Source organism: Alternaria ventricosa (genome assembly GCF_023758065.1).
Source record: "Alternaria ventricosa strain BMP 2768 chromosome Unknown scaffold_33, whole genome shotgun sequence".
Taxonomy (NCBI): domain Eukaryota; kingdom Fungi; phylum Ascomycota; class Dothideomycetes; order Pleosporales; family Pleosporaceae; genus Alternaria; species Alternaria ventricosa.
Window position 1 is genome coordinate 150,189 of NW_026055713.1, and position 16,476 is coordinate 166,664.

Genomic DNA, 16,476 nt, shown 5'->3' on the forward strand with positions numbered 1-16,476 from the left:
GAATGTGTTCATACAATAACTAACCGAGCTGTTAATTACCGTACATACTACAATAGCAAGAGAAGTGTGATTTGCAGATTTAACGAGGACCTTGGCTTCTACGTCGACGCTAGGTCTCTTTACATGAACATAGTTCTTGTTTGGGTACCCGTTTAGACCTGCCTCGTTGTATAGTAGTACGCATCGAGCTGTCGCTATAGCTTCTCAATCGCGATCTTTACTTTTGTCGCAACAGATTCTTATAATAGAATTTATGAAGGAAACGAGAACACTTTGCTGCGCTGACGTCGGGACAAGATCAACGGAAAAAGTAACTTACCTAGGTACCTAGGTAGCGCTGTGTGGCATCATCTTGCACTGGCTGGCATCGTGCTGGCAGTAGACTGAATCGCTGGAGGCTGTGAAGGTGCGCAGTTGTCGATGCAAGTACGATCACATAGAATGTTGTTTCAGATCACCGAAGATGGTGCCAGCAATTTCAGGGTCGGTGACGAAGGGCACATAGTGGGGACGTCAGGGGTAATGATGTGGGGGTGACGTAGCCGTTTCGCGGCTACGGCACGGGCACCACCCCACCTGTAGCCCCATGCAATGAGGGTGACACAGCTGCAGGGCCTCTTGATCGGAACGCAGTGCGTGGTATATATTGTTTTCGAATGCCACATCTGGTACCTGTAGTTCTTAACTCCCAATTTCCCATTTTCAGCAATTTCTTGAGCAATCTGACGCTGGGTATTGACCCTTCCGTTTATTCCAGGCTTCGCACTCAACCCTCTCGAATGACATCATGAACTCCGATGCAGCAATGGCATCATCAACGGAGACCCGCCAGCAACTCCACACTCCCCCTCCGGATTCCGATGAGCACGGGCCCAAAGTAACGGGTATCGAGGAGACGTCGGTCAAGTCGTCTGAACCAGCTGAACAAGCGCAAACGCCCAACCTCAAGCGACCGGCACAGGACGACGACGATGCCGAAACGAAGACGCCCTCAAAGGTAGCGAGGAAAAGCGAAGCCTCACGTGGACCAAAGACGCCTAAGAAGCCAGCACAGTCCGAAGAAGCGCTTGCGAAAAAGCTCGCGTCGGCCAAGAAGAAAGAGGAAGAGGCCGCAGTCAAAGCCGCAAACGCTGCGAAGAGAAAAGAAGCTGCCGATGCAAAGAAAGCCGAGAAAGAGAAGAAGAAGCAGGTCGCGCAATGGAAGAAAGACTGGAAAGAATGGGTATCCAACAACCAGACCTACGAGGAAATCACTTCAGGCGAGCTAGGAAAAAATGTAAACGTCAAAAACGCGAAGGCTTTCTTTGACCTGAAGCCAGATGAGCTCAAGTGCATCCCACATCGCCCTTCCGTGAACGCATTCAACCAGATGCCCCAGAAGGACTACCGATGGGATGATTGTGGAAAACTAGCCTTTCGTAAAGAAGCCATACTCGCTGGTATCCCACAGGACAACGAGCAAGAGTTCCTCGCCAAAGGAAAGAAGTTGTTCGCTGATAAGCACGCCAGAGGGTAAGCGACCGATGCACACAACATCTGCAATGATGCTAACACTCTCCAGTAATTACGACAACCTCTTGTACGCCAAAGGGGGAAGGACCGGGGCGGAAATTGCACGCTACAAAGAATCGATGCGACAAGACGAACTCAGGCGGATGCGCGAGGATGAGGAGGATAGGCTGATGTGCGAGAAGTATGGGGATGACCATAACCGGAGTGGCTACTAGACTCTCAATATTCTGAAACCCCTAACCTTGACCTTCGGCTTCGTGCAACAATCCTGTTTTGGTGAATCAGAGTCTCGTCGGGACGTTGACGGGAAGGCTACCAAAGTCGTGTCGTTCTAGTGCACCACCACGCGAAACGATCTCGATTATGCTGGTTATGGTAGTCTACCAATACCTCAATGCGTCTTGACGTGGCAGTCAAGATAACTGTTTGGTACTTTACCCCTCATTGTGCAGCAAATCTAGACCTTGTTCGGAAGGCCGTTTCGTTAAGAGGCACAGTTGTTCCAACGTCTTTATTCCAATAGTGCCTTCATCGCATTGTCTTATATGTCTTAAACTTCTCCCAAAGACATCGTGCGGGTGTCTTACCGCTTCTTCTTTAAGTAACGCTCTTTCGCATCCACCCAGTATGCCACTCCATCGCCGCGACTCCAAAATGGTGCAGGAAACGTCACAACCCCTCATCAAGGAGGAACCCACCTCGCCTACCCTAGCACCCGAGCTACTCACCCCACCTTCCTCAGCCATCAATATCAAGTCAGAGCCTTTGTCATTGAAGAGCGAGGTAGAAGCTTCACCTTCGGTAGCGAAGGCATCGAAACGCAAACGCCCAGCTACACCCGATGATAGTGACGATGAGCCGATCAGCCCCGTGCCATCGAGCAAAAAAGCAAGGGCTGCCGTTACACCAGTCAAGATAGCACCCAAACCGCCCACAACCCCCGTGTCATCGAAGAAGGAGGTCGAGCCTCCCAGTATACCAATCAAAACAGAACCCAAAACGCCCATTCCGACCCCCGCAGAACTAGAAGCCGCCGCGAAAAGAGCTCGAGAACAAGCTGAACATAACGCGGGGTTAAGAGCAGCATTACTGGAACCACTGGATACTCCTACCCAGTGGAAGCGGAACTGGAAAAACTATATCTTTCGCAACAAACGAAAGAATCCCGAAACGTTAAATGCATCTGCGACAACATGTATCAATGTATCCAAATCCGAGAAGTACTTCTGCTTGAACAAGAACGACCTTGAATGTCTTGCATTCGAGTCGAGGCCTAACCCCAAAGACCCCAGGCTCCCGCGAATGCGTTTATACGACTACAACGAAGTGGTGCGTCTGGCTTGCAGGAAACTCGCTATTCAAGCTGGTATTTCCCAGCGCGATGAGACGGCGTTGATCGCGCGTGGGAAGGCGATGTTGGAGAAGAAGAAAGGGTTCAAGTACTATTGGGAGTTCGATCCTTCCATAGTGTGGATGTGGGATTAGCGTGTGGTAGTGACGGGTTCGTATGTTGGAAGCTGAGGAGGGGGGGTTGTAGGCTGCATCGCCAGATCCATGTGTTAGTCTTCGCAGAATGGGAATCACAATGTGCAAGCATGTCGATGCAGAGAGCTAGTCTTCAAGATCGAAAAATTCATCATTCGTATATGCATCTTCATCGAGCTCTCGGCTCGTAATATACTATCTTCCATTTAATCTGCGCCAGCTCTTGCCAGCCGATTCCACTGCCCACCCATCGCGCACTGTGCGTATCGCAGCCTCGTACAAACATCTAGTACACGTAGAAGGTCATGTTCTCGCTATCCTGCTCCCTGAGCTTCTTGTTCTTACGCGTGAAAAGAATCTTCGCCAGCCACGCCAACAGCGCAGTCGCAACGGAAAAAGCAGCCGAGGAGCTAAGCGCAATGATGTAGCGGGGTTCGTCGGACTTGGGCCATAGGTATGGTGTCCTATTATCCATATTAGCAACCGATTCTTTGCGGTGATGAAGAAGAGGTAGAAGGGGAACTTACCAGATAAACGAAGCGTTCATAACCGTCGTCACAATACCGATAGCAACAGCCTTCTTCTCAGGCGTCTGACCGCATGTCGATCCGCACCAACCCAGAATGAGCGAGTTGACACCGTAGGTACCGATGGTGAAGATGATCATAGCGACGTAACGACCCGCAGTACCAATCTCAGCACAAGCCAGACCAAAGCCGAAGGTAGCAACAGCCTTGGAAATGGTAATGTGCCAAGTGCGCTCGTTGAACTTTCCAGAAGACCAGGACACAGCGATGGTGACAACACCAGCAATGAGGTAAGGCGGGCAGGTCAAAACCAAGGTGATAGTCTTGCTAAATCCAAGCGTCTGGACAACGGTAGGGAAGAAGTTCTTGAACCCGTTGGCGGCAAGATGCATGTGAGCCATGAAAGCGAAGATCCAGACCATGGGGTCCTTGCCTGCTTGACGGAAACCAGCCCAGACGGACGTCTCTCCCTTGTTGCCGACGGTGTCGAGGGCCATGCGGTTGGTGGCTAGGTCGCGCTCTTCTTGTGTGAGCCACCATGTGTTGTGCGTGAAGTCTGCAGAGGTACGAAGTCAGTATATGTCTCACATGCACATTGTATAGTCAGGAGAACTTACCAGGCAGCAAGAAAAATCCAACAACGGCGATGACAAAAGTGACGGCACCTTGCAAAATGAAGAGCCAGCGCCATCCCGTGATGCCAGCGACGTCGCCGAGACCGTGGAAGATGCCTGCGGCGATGAGGCCGGCGAAGGCGGTCGCGAGGATGTTTCCGGTGTAGAGGATGGCAATGCGGGTGGCGACTTCCTTGCGGGTGTAGAACATGGAGAGCAGGTAGACAGCACCGGGGTAGTAGGGGGCTTCTGTTACACCGAGGAAGAAGCGGGTTAGAAGGAGGCCGGTGAAGTCCTTGGAAAGAGCTGTCAGGGCGGAGACGACGGCCCAGAGCATCATGCAGCAGCCCATGTAGCGCGATGGACGGGTTCGGTTGAGGAACATGTTACTGGGGATTTGGCCAAGGAGGTAGCCGACGAAGAGAATGGACACGCAGGTTTGGTACTGTTCGCTGGTGAGGTTGAGATCCTCTTCGAGGTCGTCGAGGCGGGCCAGTGCAATGGCATTGCGGTCTAGACAGAGCGATGTGTAAGTAAGTGCTTCCAAAAAGATCACTGTGAGAGAGGAGTGACATACCAAGGTAGTTGAGCCAGTACATGCTCCACAACATGGGCATAATCCATCGGTCGAGCTTCTTGACAAGCGCAATCTCTCGGGGATCAGTCTTCTCGTAAGCACCAGAGTAATCCACCTTGCCGACAATGGGCACAGGCTTCATGAGCTCTTCATCCCGAGTCATCGTCTGCTCGAGCATGACGACATCGTTCTTCTTCTCAGACATGATGGGTGGTGTTCAAAGAACCTCTCTGAAAAGATGAGAGTATGAGGTGTAAAGGGTGTGGGTAAGACGCCCGTTGGATCACCGAAGCCTGAGCTGGTTGATCTGGGGAAATCAACAATCCGGGGGACGTGGAGTAGCACTCTTATACACCTCCATCCCCGCCCTCAGCGTCGCACAAGTGCGGTGGATCCCATACTTCGCCCCAGATCCTTCTCTACAAGCGATGTTCCGAAATCACACGACAATTGTCTAGGTACCTCCGCGCATGCATGCGTTCCAAGACATGGTAAGCGCGCTTCTTCCGGCCGCCTTGGACACACTTGAGGCTGAATGGCGCTGGGGGAATGGGGTCGCGGGGTCCCCGAAGGCAAGTCTGCCCGCTTGCTTGGTCTTGGAGCCTGACTATCATTGTGCGTTCTGCCGAATCGCGAACATGCAAACGTGCGGCACACAAGCTCGCAGGGCGTACCCTAGGTGCTGGGCGTGCTTAGTGCCAGGTTGGCTTTGCCGCCTCCGGTGGTTTTTGGCAAGGACAGGTATGTCGGAGCCGGTGGTTGGTGGTCTCGTGTTCGGTCTAGTGGTGCCCGCATCGTGAACTTTGCTGTTCAGCGGGGAGTAAGCGCTCACGTCGCGTTGGTACAACCTTCAAAGAGGTATGCAGCACTTTGGCATAGAGTCGAGGCTTCCATCATATCATCCCTTGCTCTTGCTTCTCCCCAGTCCATCCTGGCTGACGTCGCAATGAGGACACGAAATACGGTACTCGTCCCGGGAAGGTAACCCGCAAAATACCAAGACTCTTTCCTAACATGAACGTCGCATTGATACTCCGAGCCCACTACTCATGACTGGTTCCGGTGAGGAGCCCAGCCCCGACCCTGGAGTCTTCGTGGTCTTGTCGCAGAGAAAAAGCACATTGGCAAGCCACCGAAATCTTGGTGTTGCGCCATGTCGCGCGAGGTCAAGTGTTTTCATAGCTTGTCAGTCGAGGCCAACGTCGCACATGGGCCTAGGCCAAGGGGGCCGAGACAGGTCCAAGATCTTGAGCATGCGCTGCATTGCGGGGAAAACTAGATGGCGTGCACGCTTGTCGCACGGATGGGGTGTTAGACGCGGTCTTTCGGTGCGTGGTTTATGGGTCCCACCAGGTTTCTGGATGACACAAGTCCGCGGTGGGATTGGTTTGCAGTTTAGCCTGAGGTTTCGTCTCGAGGCCGCTGCTGAGGAGAAGGAGCTAAAAGTCTTTCCGCCGTGGATTCGGCCAATCAACGCGGAGCCAAGTCAGTCCGCCGGGCCTTCATCGTCTTGGCCATCATCCAACAAAGGAACATCCCACAACTTTGCTTGGTTTCTCCACGGGGCAGGCCGGGTTCGTCTTTCGGTACTTGGTGATGCTAAACAATGAGACGCCGCATTGATGGTTCTTGGTAAATGGCTAGTTGCCGTCTAAGCGGTGCGGCTGGTATGCAGCGGTGCCTCATCCGAGCCTGTGCCATGGAAGGATCACAGTGGAGATCGTTTAGGCCATGTGCTCAAGAGAATTTGTCGGGTCGTCCTCGTGCTTCACGGCCGTGTTCACCTGGTGGGCGGGTGCGATAGCGAAGGTAGGTGGCCAACGGATCGCGAAAACGTACACTACCCCATGGGGTTGTGGAGCGAAACGGTTTACCAGCACCTTGGAAACCTTCTGGTGCGTTGTCGATCGCTGCCATCGATAAGGTCTACGGTGACCAGTTTGGAGGTAGCAGCACCGATCGAACGTGGACGTCGAAATGTCGCTTCCTGCGACACCCACTACCGCGGTGGTGAGAACACCACTACTTATAACGTTGCCCACGGAAAAGTATCCGTAAACTTCTGTCAGATGACGAACCGAGGTATTCAGGCGTACCGACAGCAAGAGGGGATATCCGAACGTCAAGGCCACCTGCTGCGTATCGTAGGCTGTGCAGGCAATGATGAAAGTCTAAGTATTACGAAACTACAAGCGCAACTATGGATGAAAGAATTGCTACATCGCCAGAGAAATAGATCGCTAACAAACCAACCAGGTCTCAAACCCACGCCTTCAACTCCCTCTCTGTCCACTCCCACAACTCCTTCGCCAACGCCCGATCCCGCCCCAGCTTCGTACTCGGCGTAGTCTTCACGCCCACCGGCTCATAATAAGCTCCATTGACCAAGTTCTCCTTCTTGGTAGTAGCCGCCCAAGTCTGGTTATACGCCCCCTGTTCCGCATCAAGCCAATTCCCGCCGGAGATAATATTAACAACCTGACGATCCATAAAGTTCGTGCTCGCGAAAAGGTCCGTCTTGATAAAGCCAGGATGCACCGCCACAGACGTGATACTCGGGTGACGAGCAGCCAGTTCAGTAGCGTAAAGCAGATTGGCTAGCTTGGACTGGCCGTAGCAGGCCCATTTGTTGAAGCTGAAGAAGGAGCCGTAGTTTGCGCCTTTGGTCTTGAGCTTTGAGAACTCGATGCCAGTGGAAGGCACGTTTTGTTTGTAAGCTACGGATGAGAGGTTGACGATGCGGACGTCGGCGTTTGGTTGCGATGCGGTGTCGAGCATGACAGGTAAGAGCAGCTTCATGAGTAGCGCGTGGCCGAGGTGGTTTGTTGCGAATTGGATTTCGTAGCCGTCTTTGCTTACGTCGTTAGGTACGGCCATGATACCTGCGTTGCACATAAGAACATCGAGGCGATCAGACGATGACAAGAACTGTTTGGCGGCAGATTGGACGGATGCGAGACTCGCGAGGTCGCACTCGATGAAGGTAACTTTGGTGGAGGGTGAGGCTATGGCGATCTTGGAGATGAGTTCATTGGCGCGAGCTTTGTTGCGACCGCTGAAGTAGATGTGCGCAGGGTTGTGAGATGCGAGAAAAGATATGGATGACGCTCCAAGACCGGTGGTGCCTGTAATGATTAGTGGGCTGCCAGATCGGACGTAAAGGACGCCACATACCACCAGTGATCAGGAACACTCGGCCAGACTGGTCGGGAATATCGGATGCGGGGTTGAACTTGATGTTGGACATTATGTCGAGAGGATCTGTTCAAGGTAGTAAGTTCGTTCGACTTGGTGTGATAGGGTTGTGGAGTTGTTGGAAAGCTTGAGATGCTGAACAACATCCGTCGCAGCCTGCTATCTATATAGCCCATCTCTTGCGCCTCCATATCTGTATGGCTGGCCTTGTGTGAGATGTGCGGAGGATAATGGGCATGATGTTGCCAGTGTTCCGGATCTCTATGCGAGGGATGTGGCTTCAACGTCATCGAGGGGCATAGCTACGGCCGTTGCTGTTAGCGAAGCGCCACGGCTTGCAACCGCGTCCTAACATTGCGCCGACTCACTCAAGCATTAACGTCCGTCTCCGCGCATTAAGTACGAGAGGCCCCAGATCGACCTGCAATCGCCACTGGTATTTTGCTGTACCTTATTCTTGTCGTCAGCGGTCTCGATCATCGTCATCCATTCATCTGGCGTTTGCAAAGGGAAGAAGCAAGCAAGGCTGACAGCTGCAAGCCACCCAGGCATCGACAACGAATCACATCAAATGGGTCAAACAAGCTTCGATATCCACACGAAGCTCGATCACACCTCCAAGTCTATACAGAGCCATTCCGCGGCGGTCGTGTTTTTCTTCGAGAACAGGGAGGTTAGGTGCGGGAGGGCAGAATAGTAGCGACTAGAGATAGGATGGATAAATGAATGGAAGCAAGGAAAGGGTTTTGTCTACAAAAAGGAATTACTCGCTTATACAAGAAGAAGAGTAGATAGAAAGGCGTCAGATGGCAGTGTGAGATTGGAAGGCTAGTAAGGGAAGATAGCAAGTCGTTAACACAAAATGCAACATGAGGCACTCGGGAGCAAAATCCTGTCTATGATCTTGTAATTTCTCCTTCTATGTCCATACTTATCTACACAAATCCCTGCGTACACTCCTAGTCTCGCTTCAAATCTCGATACTAAGATATATGTAGAGTTATACGTAACATCTTAGCCCCTATATTTCATACTCGCTCAACTCTACCAGCCTTGCTCACATTCCAAAGTACAATGTCGGATCTTCTTGAAGCACATTATGTCATAAATACAGTGCGTAATTCTTGCCCAGGTGCGTTCAAAGGTACCAACATCCATGGCTAGCCCTTCCCCCATCCGGAAACCACACTAGTCCGCATTAGTACCACGACACGCGAAATTAGGCAGACGCGCGACGGCGGACCTCCGCTTCTGGATCTGAGCCATTTTCGTGCGGCTGAAGATGACATTTCAAAGCTATGGGGTCAGGGTCCTTTAGATATGACGAATCACATTCAGCAAATCGGTCGTTGGGGGCGGGAGCTACTCGAGGCGGATGCATTGAGGGCTCAGTTGGGATGGTGGGAGGCTAGAGAGGAGGGTATATAGTTGGATTGCGCCGTGAGCGACGGAGAAGGAACTAGCTACGTATGTTTTGCAGTTTTGCGTACATGGAGCTGATAGCTCGTTGCCTACGCGACTGGTTGGCTTCCTTCTGCGGACAAGATGGTGAGTGCAAAGAAAGAGATGGGAAAGATGGGGTTGTACTCCGTAACGCCTGAGCTATGCTTTTGTGTCCTGGGTATGCCATTCTGCGGACAGATATCAAGTGGAAAGGAAGAGGTATGAGAAGAGAAGAGAGCAATTGGGAAGAGAAAGAAAGACGAGAGAAGTGGGAACTAACGGCAAGAGATGGGGTGAAGCCCATCAAACATCCCCCATCGCCCTCAGTACCGGCGCGGTTCAGGCGGTCTCGGCACCCTCGCATGCTGCGCGCGATGCCTCCTGCCATCCCTCTCGCGCCTACTTCCATTCATCTCAACGAAATTCCCCGGCGGATGTGTCAAATTGTGATTCCCACCCTTCAACTCCTTCAGATCCTCACTATCGATCAACCTTCTCTGCCACAGGTATTCAAACAGCCGGAAATCCGGTCGCGAAGTCCGCAACGTCTGCCCGCGCATCGTGTGTTCGTACGCCAAATGCTCCATACGCATTTTCCATGCCTGCCTCCCCTGATCACACGTCACTTCCCAGTCGCACAGCGGGCATTGGGCCGTCAGCGGTGGTTCCTCGCCGCGGAAGTGTGCGTGGCAGTGTGTTTCCCACTCTTCTTTGTTCTGCGAGACGTAGTTGCAGTTCAGAAACCAGAAGGCGCATTCGTAGACGGGGGTGCGGAAGTGTGCGGGCGGTATCTCCAACACGCCGTTGTTGTCTTCGAGGAGCGGGACGCCAGACAGTTGGCTGACGAGGCCGGTGCTTATGCTTGTTTCGGTGGGCGTGGCGTCGGTGATATCGGTGATGCAAGAGCGGAGTGAAGGAGGGTTGTGGGTTGGGTTGTGCTGGTGGAGGAGAGCCCCAGGAGCCATCGACGATAACGAACCGCTCTTGATTGTGCTCCCGGTCGCACGCAGTAGATGCTCTGTATCCGTCTGAGGAAGCCCTTGCAGGTACTCCTCGGAGAAAAGGACTAGTCGCGCGGAAACGTCGGGCTGTTGGACCCAGTCGTCGAACGGGCGGGTCAAGACGCGATTATTATTGTCGTGTCTGAGGGCGGCGGCCAGCGACATGCTCGCCGTGGGACTGGCGGGGTGGGCTGCTGTGGCGCACGGGGGATCAGCCTCAGCCTCGTACGCAGATTCATTGGAGAGAAGGCTGAAGACAGCCTTGCGAACGACGGCATTGCATGCAAGCGAATCAGAACTCACTGGGTGGTCGCGAGGGCGTCGTATCTTCGCCCGGCATGGTGGAGTGTTGGCGATGCTAGCAGGAAGGGTAGGGCTTAGCGTGTCGACTCCCGCTGTCTGTCTGTGGGGTTGGTCCGTTCGGTGTCAAGACTTTGAACTGACTTTGTACAGTCACAGAGAAACAGCGTCCTTGTATCCCAGGTGAAGGGGTCTATCTGGGGAGCTAACCGCAGCACAAATACTTGCAGACTTGCGGCTCTGCTGTGGTGACGAGGTACCGGTCTTGACCCCGCTGCCCACCCTCCTTACGCACCACTTCATACATCAAGGTCTGAACTACTCGCCAGACTATCCGCTGTTGCGCCACGCCGATACTCGACGACCCGCTGTGCCGTTGAGGAGGTGGATTGATTGGAGCGGTAAGGTGCATACGGACGGCTGCCAACAGAAGCGGGGCGGTGCCCGTCCAGCGAACACCCTCCCCACGCTTCTGCCGACCGCTTGTTTGGCACTGAACGGGTTCGCTCAGTATGGCGGAGTGTCGGTGTGCCGTATCTTGCTCGTGGGCGGCTAATAGTCATGGTGGTTCGATATGTTCAGGCTACTGCATGTTCATCTGCACTTTGATGAGTGCAGTCCAGGGCATGTGATGATGAGATCATCCCCGTGGGGTGTTCGCACTTTATGGCCATATCGAATACAGCGGAAGTACGTATGCCAAACGAAACAGAACTATCCTCCATCAACTCTAGAAGAGACGACGGATCGCATGTCTTCGTCATCGTCTATTATGCATGCCACACACCAGAATGAAGCGGGTAGTGTTGAGCACCCTGACTCATCCATGGATGGCTCTAGCTCCTAAGGTTGTCTTGCCTGGACGCGACTGTCCTTGAGTTGCGCAACCGCCAACACTCTAGTTGAAATGTGTTCGCAATCAGATGCTGTCTGCCTCGGTTCAAACAGCAGTATCTCGTTGGTCTCATATCTTGACGATGCATAGCGGAGTGGTGACGGCGTGGTCTTGGCGCCAGCTTCGCGTTTCGAATGCGAGCCGATACTTGCCTCATCCAGCGACTTGCGACACCACCTCCCGCTTGCACAAAGAGCGCATTCCACGATATGGATGCTCATGAAGATGCGATTCAAATGAGAAGTCTCGATGGGAGAGACTGTGAACCGCCATGTTTATTACTTCCACCTCTATGCCAACATCAGAGTTCGGCCGCATGCGAAGACTACTGTCTCAGAATATCGTGTCTAAGCGTCTGACTGCGTCTGAGAGTCAGAAAACTGGGGATCAGCCTCGCATGGCTGCACGGGTACGGCGCCCCTTCATGCGCTTTACTTTTTCCATCCGAACCTCATGCTCTCTGCTAACGGCATCCTTGAAGCCTGTACTCCCCGTTCCGCCCTGTTCCCGCGTGACCAACGCGGTTCACTGCAACCGTCCATCATTGCCTCGTGTTTGAACAGGATCGGCACAACCTCCATGCCCGCAATTCCCAACATCTCGCGTTAACATTTCGATCGACCGAGCTGTCACCGGCAGCTTCGTCGACATGCTGACGCTCCACTCGCTCTTGCACCTCCCTCCCGTACTCCTCGCTGGCCTCGTAGCACGCGCATACGCAGCCCCCGATGGCGTTATCGGCGACGACAAAGGCGCCGGCAGGCCTACCTACGCGACTGCTCTCACGGGTGGCGAGGGCTGCGACTTCTCCGAGATTGAAGACATCCGCGATGGCTTCTCCGAGATGACGATTCTCTTCGCCGCCGCAACGCCCTTCGACCTGACCTCGCAGCCCGCACGAGAGTTCTTCGGCCCCTCGATAAACGCAAACTACACCGACATGATAGCCACGAACCTGCAACGCGCCGCCAACTTCGGCGTCCTGGAAGGAGGAACCGGCGCCGTAAACTCCGACATCCACATCCGCTGCGACGACCCCATGGACCTCTGCGACAAAGGCAACAAGCGCGAAGGCGACCACGCCGCCTACAACATCGGCAACGAACCGCACATCGTCTTTTGCTCCGACTACTTCCGCATGGACTCGCTCAATAATCGTATTAATAAGAAAGCCGACAACCAAATGGAGAAAGACCGGCTGATGGAATACTACAACCGCGCCTCCCTCTGGGCACGCATGGTGATGCACTTTGCCTCCATCGGCACAGCTGTCGTCCAACGCCCCATGCCCGCGCCTCCAAACTCGACATCCGAATGGCTCATCTCCGTCTCCGAAGGCGCAATGAACACATCTGTCCTCGCCGGCGTCCTCAACGAACAACCCGAAACACCCACCGATTTCCAAACTCTCAAATACGCTTACGGCGCCACGCGCTCGAAACTTCTCGCCGTCCTCTCCACACAAATGTCGTACGACGCTGCCAACAACGCGGAGAACTATGCGTTGTATGCGCTGGCGCAGTATATCATTCAGAACAAGGGTTTCTATCCTGCGGTACCGATTATGGATTTCCCGAATGAGGCGAGTGTGCTTACGAATGAGAATCTGCAGGATGGCGAGAGGGTCAAGTATGCGTATTTCGATGCTGTGGATGTGGTGGCTAGGCCGACGGATATGGAACTCAAGGGTGCGCCGTTGCCTTCGAAGGGTGCGGTGGTGAATGCTAGAGGAGTGGGGATTATGGTTGTTGCACTGGGGCTTGGGGCTGCGCTCTTGTTGGCGCCGTTTGGATGAAAGATTAGGAGGTTTGCGAAACGGAATACCTGGTTTTTAACGAGCATGTCGACATCAGTTGCGGGAACATTTCCCCGAGGCCTGTCGATTGTCCCAGTTACAACTACCGAGGAAGAAGAAGGACATCGCCACGCCATAACGCCTCCAAGCTCGTCCAAGATATGGGTCGCATCACATCCGATTCTACGGCGGTCATCAAACACCCTGCCACCGACCGCGGATAACACATGCTTGGTGCATTACAACATGCAAGCCTGCCCGCGCAGAGCACATGCCATCGTCGGGCCCTCTTCTAAGAACCTCGGCTGGTGCTGTATCGTTGGCGACGCTGAGATTCATTCCGCGTCAGCAATGATACAGCACCAGCTCAGGCTTTTAAAAGAGGGCTCGTCACGAGAGACAAGGGTTTACCCGACGACTTCGACCGTGGCCGAGGCAGCAGCATGTAATCGGTCTTGCTACCTACCTACCTATCTACCTACTTACTTACCTACCTTGGAACCCCCAACGCATATATCAAGAACAGCAAGCCCGACGCAGGGCCTATTCACCCCCCTCAATCGTTTCGAACCTTAGTATCGAACACCCAGCACCCGCACACCTCTTCTCAAATATGGCAAGCAGGGCGTGTAGGTGTTCGATGGTCTTATTACGAAAAGGTTCGTAAGAAGACGATAGAACGAGTCCACGCGCTACTTGCCGCATTTGATAAGAATATCTGTCTGGAGCGTAAACGCGCGATGGCAAGACACAATCGCCCAGCTTAACAGACTCGACTGGCTGTGTCCAGACCATCAATTGCCCGTCCGTCGCAGATACGTACTCTCCGGACAGGAAACAGCAAGCCGGAGCTGAGTACGGCCTATTTCACCTTCCCTTAAATACCCCAGTATCAAGACATCTAGAAGAAACGCAGTTGCAGTGTTCTACTATGCAGTAGACACTGTGTACAACTAGTACAGCACGCGTTGTTTACTGCGCAGTAGAACACTGCGACTGCGTTTCTTCTAGATGTTTTGGTGTAGGGGGTTTGAGCGGGAGAGTGGATATAGATATACAAGAAGGATAACCCCCTTCAGTTGTGAAGCTCATACCATCTCCCCCGCACAGTCTTCTCATAGTGTGGATGACAACGTGTATAACACCTCGTATCGTCTCGGCACTGCTGGTGACCGAGAGCTGGAGCGATTATACGCGGTGTCTCCCGCACTATGAGAAGATTGTGAGGGGGGTTGTGGGGAGTGCGAGATGGGTGGGTGGAGTGCAGGAGGCTGAGGGTGTAGATAAGGGAGGAGAAAGTAGATGATGATGATGGATGGGGTTTTATGTGAGAGAGATGGCGACAAAGAGGTTGCTGTTTGTTATCAAGAGGTTGATATCTTCACGCCTCGCCACCTTCTAATATAAGAACTGCTTGCAACCCAACGCCTACTCATCTTTCTCCTCTTCATCTGACCGAACCATTTCATCTCTGCAAATTACAGACACCTTCCTCGCCTTCTCGATTTCTCCATCCATCCCCATCTCCAGTCGCCGTCTTCATGCCCTCACTCCACGCCCAACCCCTTGTCATCGCGGCGGCGATTGTAAAGATCTCATCGTTCTAGTTCCGTTGACAGAATCATGTGTTGGAGGTTTCGGAGGAGGAGGGTTGGCAGCCGCGATCGCATGAGACATATTCGTCTGGTCTGGTCGGGACATTGATATCTCAGGTCGGTTAAGCATCCTCTAGACCTAACCACTCTGCTCACGACTGGTGAAGTACGTAAGCCATAGCTACTTCGTCGCGGGAATGTCGTAGTACCTCATAGTCGGAAACTTTGTCTTTGCGAGGCTGTCGTTCTGTGGGTCGTGTGTCGAGATCGCTGGTAGTGGTCGTAGTGGTCGTAGTGGTGGTTTCCAGAGGAAACAAAGCGCTAAAGTGAATAAGATAAGGATACTGATGATGATAACAGTGAGGGAGTCCATAATGAAGCCTCTGTGTTGTCTGAGGATAAGGAGGAAAACGTAGCGGATCCGACGATGTTATATGCTCCGGTTTGCTCGCGGCATGAACCGTATCGAGATGGGCTCCTCTGGATTTATCATCTCAAGGCTCGATATTCCTCGTCATATGTCGACCGTAACGGGTCCATCGCGCGAAAGACTCAGTAGTGAGGTCTTGTGTCGTATGGGTGGAGTCTTCGCGCCTTTGACCCGAAGGGGCTTAACGTAGGATTCCGTATATATTGGGCTGGTTCGTCTGCTGTGGACGTCAAGGGGTTGGGTATCTCGCGTGATCGTGGATGAAATGGTAGATTAGTGGTTTGATAGAATGTAAATGTGGTTTCTAGACCATGTCATGAGGCCGTAGCGTTTGTTTCTCATGAGCTGGAGACAGAGGCGTCGGTTGTGTTGGCGGTGGCTGCAGTTGTGCTGGACTCCAAAATGCACATAGTACCATTGTAAAAAGAACGAGAACAATGACGATAAGAGTAAAGATGTCCATAGCACAGTATTCGGACGAGAAAGATTGAAGTTCACAGAAGAAGATGAGAAGAAGTGTTCTGAACTCAGAGTTGTTTTATGTTGCACGCCCCACTTGATGAAAGGCGCGCTGAGGACAAATGAACACGACGCATCTCGGTTGACTCGGTCTTGTTCCCAAATTTACTTTTGCGCAAGTATCTTGGAGTATGGCTGAGTATCTTGGTGTTGGCTTGGTAGATTACTGGTAAATTTGCGCCCTTTCCCGATTGGGTTAGATGGGGTTGGTCTAGATGGTTTGTTCATGCATGCCAGCTTACATGGCACAGCAGCAATGTTCTTCGAGGGGTAGACAATGCAATGATGCAGACAGTTGTGGAGCTGTTGTAGGTGAGATTTGGGACGGATGTTGTGCCTTTTGAGATTTGATGTGTTCGGTGAGAATGTCGGGGCGATGCAAGTGTACTTCGCATGACGTGTAGCATTACCATACTTACTGGTCGCATGCTCGAACAGATGTCGATGCTAGATCATACGTGAGTAGCTGGCTATAACATCGAAAATGATTACATTGTTGGATGTTGGACCCGAACTGCTGTCGCAAGGCGTAAGTACGCGGGGTTCTGCCACAGAAGGAAACAGCATGTCGACATAATCATAGTACTC

The 16,476-nt window shown here is 52.8% G+C and overlaps 6 protein-coding genes across 6 annotated transcripts; 3 read left to right on the forward strand and 3 right to left on the reverse strand.

Moving 5' to 3' along the window:
• Positions 1–787: 787 nt before the first annotated feature.
• On the forward strand, positions 788–1,727 carry J4E93_010635 (uncharacterized protein; the record flags this gene model as incomplete). Its single annotated transcript, XM_049348513.1, has 2 exons — positions 788–1,512; positions 1,562–1,727. 2 exons carry the CDS (start codon positions 788–790, stop codon positions 1,725–1,727), a joined length of 891 nt encoding a protein of 296 aa, XP_049194350.1.
• Positions 1,728–2,166: 439 nt separating this feature from the next.
• On the forward strand, positions 2,167–2,997 carry J4E93_010636 (uncharacterized protein; the record flags this gene model as incomplete). The annotated part of the gene is made up of 1 exon (XM_049348514.1): positions 2,167–2,997. One exon carries the CDS (start codon positions 2,167–2,169, stop codon positions 2,995–2,997), a length of 831 nt encoding a protein of 276 aa, XP_049194351.1.
• Positions 2,998–3,283: 286 nt separating this feature from the next.
• Positions 3,284–4,920, reverse strand: J4E93_010637 (uncharacterized protein; the record flags this gene model as incomplete). The annotated part of the gene is made up of 4 exons (XM_049348515.1): positions 3,284–3,461; positions 3,525–4,080; positions 4,142–4,651; positions 4,716–4,920. 4 exons carry the CDS (start codon positions 4,918–4,920, stop codon positions 3,284–3,286), a joined length of 1,449 nt encoding a protein of 482 aa, XP_049194352.1.
• Positions 4,921–6,974: 2,054 nt separating this feature from the next.
• J4E93_010638 (uncharacterized protein) lies at positions 6,975–7,962 on the reverse strand (the record flags this gene model as incomplete). The annotated part of the gene is made up of 2 exons (XM_049348516.1): positions 6,975–7,840; positions 7,890–7,962. The coding sequence occupies 2 exons, from the start codon at positions 7,960–7,962 to the stop codon at positions 6,975–6,977; spliced, it is 939 nt and encodes a 312-aa protein (XP_049194353.1).
• A 1,714-nt stretch (positions 7,963–9,676) lies between these two features.
• J4E93_010639 (uncharacterized protein) lies at positions 9,677–10,519 on the reverse strand (the record flags this gene model as incomplete). Its single annotated transcript, XM_049348517.1, has 1 exon — positions 9,677–10,519. The coding sequence occupies one exon, from the start codon at positions 10,517–10,519 to the stop codon at positions 9,677–9,679; it is 843 nt and encodes a 280-aa protein (XP_049194354.1).
• Positions 10,520–12,198: 1,679 nt separating this feature from the next.
• On the forward strand, positions 12,199–13,344 carry J4E93_010640 (uncharacterized protein; the record flags this gene model as incomplete). The annotated part of the gene is made up of 1 exon (XM_049348518.1): positions 12,199–13,344. The coding sequence occupies one exon, from the start codon at positions 12,199–12,201 to the stop codon at positions 13,342–13,344; it is 1,146 nt and encodes a 381-aa protein (XP_049194355.1).
• Positions 13,345–16,476: the final 3,132 nt, after the last annotated feature.